The 8,546-nt window shown below is 39.7% G+C and overlaps 1 protein-coding gene across 1 annotated transcript in view; it reads right to left on the bottom strand.

Moving 5' to 3' along the window:
• Positions 1-2,881: 2,881 nt before the first annotated feature.
• rapgef5b (Rap guanine nucleotide exchange factor (GEF) 5b) overlaps positions 2,882-8,546 on the bottom strand; it is a 109,700-nt gene continuing 104,035 nt past the window's right edge. Inside the window, exons 22-26 of the mRNA XM_022673987.2 lie at positions 7,175-7,225; positions 6,588-6,675; positions 6,429-6,493; positions 6,265-6,319; positions 2,882-3,770 (exon numbers count right to left, since the gene is read on the bottom strand). Of these exons, the coding sequence (XP_022529708.2) occupies positions 3,652-3,770; positions 6,265-6,319; positions 6,429-6,493; positions 6,588-6,675; positions 7,175-7,225 (378 nt within the window). The 3' untranslated portion in view covers positions 2,882-3,651. The remainder of the gene's footprint in view (positions 3,771-6,264; positions 6,320-6,428; positions 6,494-6,587; positions 6,676-7,174; positions 7,226-8,546) is intronic.

Below are 8,546 nucleotides of genomic sequence, written 5' to 3' on the forward strand. Positions count from 1 at the left end.
CAGGGTGTCTGTGAGCTGATGTATCAAAATTGAGTTGCTGCGCTTTTCTCCGAGCGTGCTGCCTACTCGTCAATGCTGCATCAGCAGCCATTCGAATGTATTTGTGGAGGCATGTGCTAGTCTTCACCTCCTGGTGTGTTGGGGCATCACTAGTGATAGGGGGAGTCCTAATAAGTGGGTTGAGTAATTGGCCTTGTAAATTGGGGAGAAAATGGGCTGAAAATAATTTAAAAAATGAACAAAAACAGATTCAAATATCAGTATATTTAGAACTGACCAATAATGTACTGCAAACGAGAACGATATGATATCACTGTAGCGTTATTTTGTCCCACCTCTACTGTGGAACATTAGTGCTTTAAAACAATGATACATATTTCGTGTGATTGGAGTGTAAGTATATGATCAGCAGCAGGGAAACAACATTACAATATACATACTACAACAAAAACACTCTCTCTCTTAATACAGCAAACTCATCTGCCAGCCTCACTCCAACTCTTTCTGCAGTGTTTACCCCACAGTGTGCTCGGCTGAGCTGAAAAGGTAGGGGGATTATGAATGAAGAGGAAATAAATAATGGGGTACAGAAGAACCACAGTACTTCTAACAGGAAGTAATGGTTGCTGTAACGTTGCCAAAGCATCTGTTCAGTCATTCAGACTCTGCCTCCTGCTGAGACTAACTCTTACAACAAGCTGCATTTACCCCCATAACCTCCTGGCCACTTTATTGAAAACACCAAGCTAAAATCAGTGGATGCAGTCTTTATTGTCTGCAGTGGGTCCAGTGAGGAGGGGAGCTGGTTTTTGATGTGTCTCTTGACCAGCCTCTCAAAGCACTTCATGATGATGAGAGTGAGATGGGATGGTAGTCACTAAGGCAGGACACTGGGGACTTATTTGGCATATGAATGATGGTGGTGGTCTTAAAGCATGCTGGCATGACAGCAGTGCTCAGAGAAATGTTGAAAATGTATGTTAGAACATCTGCAAGCTGGTCTGCACATCCTGAAAACTCTGCCAGGTATGCTGTCTGGTCCTGGTCGTTTGGAGGAGGTGTGATCTTCCTTGTCGTTGTGCAATTCTGTGCTTCGAACCTTGCGTAGAAGGTTTTCAGCGCATCTAGAAGTTGGTGATGACCTGGATGCCCTGCCACATGCGCCGAGTGTCAGCAGTGTCCTGGAAGTGGTTGTCGACCTTCTTTGCATAGTTGCGCTGTGCCTCTCTGATGCCCCAGGAGAGCTTGGCTCTTTAGTTTATAAAGGTCAAACCTTCTATATATAGTTCTATCTATAGTTTCCCCAAAGATCCAGTACTTCACCGTGAATATATTCACAAAATCAGTAGAGATCATCATTTCAGTGTAAAATGTATGTTACTGTGCTAGCTGCAGACAGACAGCAAGCTAGCTAAACCCAGTTCTCCAGCTATGACTTTATTAACCCTGAACTGGTTATTTTCTCAGTTTAATGTCAAAACGATTTGGGGTTATGTTAGTCATGCCACAGCTCTTTAGAGTAGCTTGCTTAGCTAGTTAATATCCTGGTCTTACAACAGTGAACAATTAAATGTTTAGCTGGACTGCATTTAGCATTTAACGGTAGTGTTTACATTTATTTTATGTCTGATTTGATATTACAGATTAACATGGACACAAAAGTAAATTCAGAACACTTTATAAGAGTGTTTCTGTAAGACACCATAACGTAAGTTTTCAATACAGCACCAGCAATTACCTAGCTACCTTCCACATCCTGCATATAACCCTCAATCCAACTTTTGTAGCCTTTTACAGTCCAGGGAATCCTGCACTTAATTTCTGCCCATTTTTTGACTGCTTTCACTGTTAATTCAGGGAGGTGTTGCTGCCATTTAAACTGGTGGATATTCTGCCGGCTCCTCAGCTGCCTTGGAATTTTTGGGTGTAGGAGTTTACCTCCAGCCTCACTTTTGTTTCAACATGGGAGCAGAGTGAATAAGATGCATTGGCTGACTTAATCTTAATAATACTAGAGCTGTTAAAAAAACAGATGTTAGTATTTTAACATTCCTTTAGTGTATTTCAACGTTATTAATGTTATCATGTAATCAGTCCTTCAGAGGACTGGCTTTGGTGTTCACTACCTCCACCACACAGGACATTACTGAGACTCAGTACTGCTGCTGCTGCTGTAGCTAAAAAAAAACATATTTTTAGGCTTTTTCCTGATTAATGACAGAAATAACTGACAAGTAATTTCTATTCAGTATTAATCTGCATAGTCTAACAGCAAAGATTGTGGCTTATTTTTTATCCAGTATGAATATTGCAGTGTTTGTGGTATTTACTATCTAACTGTGCAACTATAATCCAGCAGTGTTTAAAGTGTTTACTGTTTAACAACAGTAAATATAAAGTAGTATGAATCCAGCATGAATCTGCATTATGTGCAGTTTTAAATTCACAACAATAATTGCAACAGCAATAAATATTATTGTTTGTAGTGCTCACTGTCTAACAACCATGTTTGTGAAGTGAATTTAATCCAGTATGAATCTGTCAATATTTTACAGCCTGACAGTAATAATTCTAAAATATTGTAATATGAATCTGCATAGTGTGTAGTTATGTGCAGTCTTAACAGCTTATATAACAATTACATGTAATTAAATTAAATTAAATTACAGTCGAATTGTGCTATAATTTTAATCAAACATAAATATTGAAATGTTTGTGGAGTATACTGTTTAACAACAGTAAATCTTAGTTTAGTTATATAAATCCAGTATGATTCTCTGCACTGGAACAGTAGTTTACCTCACAGTAATAAAACGGTAAAGCTGCTGATTGTTGTTGCTTAGTGTGTTTTATGGTGTAGCACTGAGCTGAGGGTGGTTGTAATTTGTCTGTTGTTTTCTTGCGGTGATCTGTACCTTGTTATAATAACTATCCAATAAAATTCCATAATTATTTCCCAGCCTTCTCTGGGGCAGTAGTTCAGCTCCAGCTGTGCTGTACTGCAGATCAGGCTGTGGTTCTGAAATAGCCGTCATGTTCTGCATCATGGGATACTTCAAATATTTTCTTCAGAGCAGAAACCCATTTAAGAATCTCCTCCAGGCTTGTCCAAAAAGAATAGGTTTCAATGGAGCGTTTGAGCAAAATCGTATTTAGATTAGTTTTACACTAAAACTTTTCTCATTTCCTAATGAGAGAACCATCAAATGCAGTACTGAATACTTCATTTTAAACCTTTTAAACTCCAGTTATAAACCTTTTAAACATGCTCTGACTAACTCCAGCACCAGCTCACCAACCAATCAGTTCAGAGTAGCAATTATGCTAAACCCCTAAATCTCCTGGATTGACTAAAAGTTAGTTCCTATTCTTATTTTAAGTTTTAGCCAATTAGCTCTATTCACCTCTATTTATTAAGGGCTCACTCGCAGGCTCCCTCTAGTGGTGTGCAGTCATATTCTGATAAAACGGGGAGATAAACCGGCTCTAGTCGCTTCACATTTCTCAACTGCACAGAAGATTAAAAAAGTTCTTGGCTTTTGGCTAGTTGTCCACTGTAATTGCACTTCTCCTCCATGGCTGAGGCTGGTGAGAGGGGAAGCAGTGCCTCATGTTCTCCAAGGAGCGATGTCTCCACAGCTGCTGGACGTCCTACACTTTGGGCTCCAGTCTGTTGGACAGCTCAAACAGAGTCTGCTGATTGTCGATGATGTACAGATAGTTGATGTACCCTTTGACCTCTGGACTGTCCTTCTGGGTCAGCATGTTCCCTTTAAAACAGCAAATATATATATAAAATAAATAGAAATGGGCAGATAAGTGTCTATGGTAACAGCACACTATTTGATGTTTAAGTATCACAGTGCTACAAAGTATATTTAGTGAACATATTGCAGATAGTACCTGCAGATGCTAAGTGTACAAAGTAATTTATGTGTAAATGTGTAGAGTAAATAGGATGTTTAAGGTATTTAAACTTAGTGTAAATCACATCTTCAAGTAGTATTTACACTAATAACTTAGTATTAAAAGATTCCAAGTATAGTATTTGGTGGCAGACAGCTAAAACAATCAACAACACTATATAAATTATATACAACAATATATAAAAGTCGCAGCTAAAGCCTCTACTTACAGCAGTCTGAAATGGCAAATTTCATTCTTTCAAACGAAATATTGGTGTGCTATAGTCACATGATTTAATAGGCTGTTGATAGTGTGCTATTTGCAAAAAGACACTTCCTTCATTACATTTTACTTTTCATAAATTCATTATTCTTTTTTTAGGTAAAGTAAAGAGCTCTGTATTTAATTTTATATAACACAAATGATTATTTCTTTTTTTGGCTTTTCAACAGCCTGTTTTTCTCTCACTGTGCCTTTAAGACATAAGGTAAATGTACAGTGCCCTCCATAATTATTGGCACCCCTGGTTAAGATGTGTTCTTTAGCTTCTCATAAATTGAGTTTTGTTCAAAATAATATAGGACCACGATGGGAAAAAAAAGTAAAGTCCAACCTTTAACTCAAGTAAATTTTAAGGGGGAAATAAAATCCCTGACTAAGAAATAATTATTCTTCATAAAATCACCTGTTCCACAATTATTGGCACCCCTAACAATTCTTAGGAAATAAATTTAATTTAAGTATTTCTGTCACTTCTACAGTAGTTTACGAAGTTGATCAGAGTATGTAGGAACATTTAATTAGTAATTCACAACTTCCTGTTTCCCTGGGGTATAAATATGACGTGACACAGAGGCCATTTATCTTCAACATGGGAAAGACAAAGGAACATACCATTCAAGTGAGGCAGATGTGTGTTGACCTTCACAAGTCAGGCAATGGCTACAAGAAAATTGCTACTCGCCTACACCTGTCCATATCTACTGTCAGAGGAATTATTAAGAAGTTTAAAACAACTGGAACAGTGGTAAACAAGCCTGGACGAGGACGCAAGTTTATTTTGCCACCACGCACAGTGAGGAGGATGATAAGAGAAATAAAAAGTTCTCCAAAGCTCACTGTTACAGAATTGCAACAAATGGTAGCTTCTTGGGGTCACAAAGTCTCCAAAACAACCATCAGGCGCTATCTACATGCCAACAAGCTGTTTGGGAGGCATGCACGGAAGAAACCATTTCTCACTCACAATCATAAACGCAAACGTTTGGAGTTTGCTAAGCGGTACTATGACTTCAACTGGGACCGTGTGCTTTGGTCAGATGAAACAAAGATAGAGCTTTTTGGCAACAAATGCTCTAAGTGGGTCTGGCGTAACACAAGAGCTGAGTATGCAGAAAAGCACCTCATGCCCACTGTGAAATACGGCGGGGGATCAGTGATGCTGTGGGCCTGTTTCTCTTCTAAAGGCCCTGGGAACCTTGTTAGGGTGCATGGCATCATGAATGCTCTAAAATACCAGGACATTTTAAAACAAAATCTGGTGGCTTCTGCCCGAAAGCTGAAGATGGGTCGTCACTGGGTCTTTCAGCAAGATAATGACCCTAAACGTGTGGCCAAATCTACACAGAAATGGTTCACCGCACACAGAATCAAGCTCCTCCCATGGCCATCTCAGTCCCCAGACCTCAACCCCATTGAAAACCTGTGGGGTGAGCTGAAGAGGAGAGTGCAGAGGAGAGGACCCAGGTCGTTGGATGATTTAGAGAGAATGTGCAAAGAGGAATGGTCAAAGATCCCTCTTTCTGTATTCTCCCATCTTGTGAAACATTACAGGAGAAGATTAGGTGCTGTTTTGTTGGCAAAAGGGGGTTGTACAAAGTATTAACATCAGGGGTGCTAATAATTGTGGCACACATGATTTGATGTTAAATAATTATTTCTTAATGTGGGATTTTTTTCCTACTGAATAAATTCACTTGAGTTAAAGGTTGTATTTTACTCTTTTTTCCATCGTGGTCCTATATTATTTTGAACAAAACTCAATTTATGAGAAGCTAAAGAACACATCTTAACCAGGGGTGCCAATAATTATGGAGGGCACTGTAAATGAGCTCTGTTCTAATTGGCTGCCTTGTACTGTGCCTCATTGAAAAAGCAGTCTGGGTTGAAACACTACTAAATCAGGCAGCTTTAATGGATAGGGATAAACTGTTGTATGCTCAGTGGGTGGGGCTTAAGTGCTGTAGGCTAAATGGTTGGGGCTAAACAGCTGAAACCAAGTGTTTAACAGTCAGTATTGTATTATATGGATGCTATAAACAGTTCTGCTATAATCATTTATAATTATTAAAGTTTTACCCATCCGGTCAGCCTGGCACTGCCTGATGATCCGCACCATGTCGGCAATCATGTGCTGCAAGAAGGAATTTCAATTCAGTTCAGAGAACCACATAAACATCAACGTTCTGCTGAAATAATTTCAGATTTTTCTAGAACAGTAAAAAGTGTGTTCTTTAACTTACCAGCTTTTCAAAGTTCACCAGTTTATCCAGGAAGGTTTTGTTTCCCTCGTGGATGAACGTAATATCTAATTGTGAAAAAAGAGGCAGTTCAAAGCTCATTAGACAACCAACAGTAAGTGCAGGGCTGAATGGACAGTTTGAATGGGTGAGAAAAGTTACCTTTCAGCAGCAGAGGGAGAAAAGGGATCTTGGGGGATTTCATTTTCTTAAAGGCATCTCTGTAGGCTTTGTGGTTAAAGGATGGGTCCTTAAAATACAGTTTTATTATATTATATTTAATGTAGTTCATCACATTTACACACATTAAACCCACTGACTTCTATAGGTTTAGTGAGTTTAGAGTAAGGATGGATGACACATCCTGAAAATAATGTCTCAATATTTCTGGGTATTTTTGCAATAATGATATTCAATATGCAATAACAATATATGAAAAACACTTAAAAAGATTTTCTTCATAAAAAAAAATCTACTAGTACTACTACTGCTATACACTTTATTTAGTGTAAAATAACTATGGTACAAACTTTAGTCTTTTTTAAATTTTGTAAACAACAGTAACTTAGAGTCTGATTTAAAAAAAACCAATATTAATTAAGTTTAAAAGGAGATGTAATGCTACACAAACATGATATTAACTGAAACATAACTATAAAATCATACAAACAATATCCTTAGAGCTTCATAGTAAGGAGCAAAACAAACTTAAAACAAACTGGATATAAAACTGTAAAACTGTTACTCACTGTCAGACTCTCCAGCTCTGAGAACAGCTTCTTAAATTTCCCTGGAACTTTCTAACAGAGAGGAAACGACCACGCACACACACACACACACATTAAAAAACTGCATAAAATGCATGAAAATCTCACACAGCCACACACACTCAGTTACACAAACACACACACAGACAGTCACCCACAGTCACACAGAGACAGTCACACAGTCACACACACAGTCACACAAAGAGACAACCACACAGACACACAGAAACACACAGAGACAGTCACACACACAGAGACAGTCACACACACAGAGACAGTCACACACACACACACACACACACACACAGAGACAGTCACACACACACACACAGACAGTCACACACACACAGTCACACAAAGAGACAGCCACACAGACACACAGCAACACACACAGACAGTCACACACACAGAGACAGTCACACACACACACAGTCACACACACACAGACAGTCACACACACAGAGACAGTCACACACACAGAGACAGTCACACACACACACACACACAGTCACACACACACAGACAGTCACACACACAGAGACAGTCACACACACAGTCACTCAAAGAGACAGCCACACAGACACACAGAGACAGTCACACACACAGACAGTCATACACACACAGTCACACACACACACACACACACAGTCACACACACACACACACAGTCACACACAGTCACACACACAGAGACAGTCACACACACAGAGACAGTCACACACACAGTCACACAGTCACACACACAGAGACAGTCACACACACAGTCACACACACAGAGACAGTCACACACACACAGAGACAGTCACACACACACACAGAGACAGTCACACACACACAGTCACACACACACAGTCACACAAAGAGACAGCCACACAGACACACAGCAACACACACAGACAGTCACACAGTCACACACACAGAGACAGTCACACACACACAGTCACACACACAGAGACAGTCACACACACAGTCACACACACAGAGACAGTCACACAAACACACAGCAACACACAGAGACAGTCACACACACAGAAACAGTCACACACACACAGAGACAGTCACTCACACAGGCACACACACAGAGACAGTCACACAAACAGTCACACAAAGAGACAGACAACAGAAACACACAGATACAGTCACACACACAGAGACAGTCACACACACAGTCACACACACACAGTCACACACACAGAGACAGTCACAAAACAGTCACACAAAGAGACAGCCACACAGACACACAGAAACACACAGAGACAGTCACACACAGAGACAGTCACACACACAGAGACAGTCATACACACACAGTCACACACACACACAGTCACACACACACACACACAGTCACACACAC

The sequence above is a fragment of the Astyanax mexicanus genome, chromosome 6, assembly GCF_023375975.1.
Source record: "Astyanax mexicanus isolate ESR-SI-001 chromosome 6, AstMex3_surface, whole genome shotgun sequence".
NCBI lineage: Eukaryota > Metazoa > Chordata > Actinopteri > Characiformes > Acestrorhamphidae > Astyanax > Astyanax mexicanus.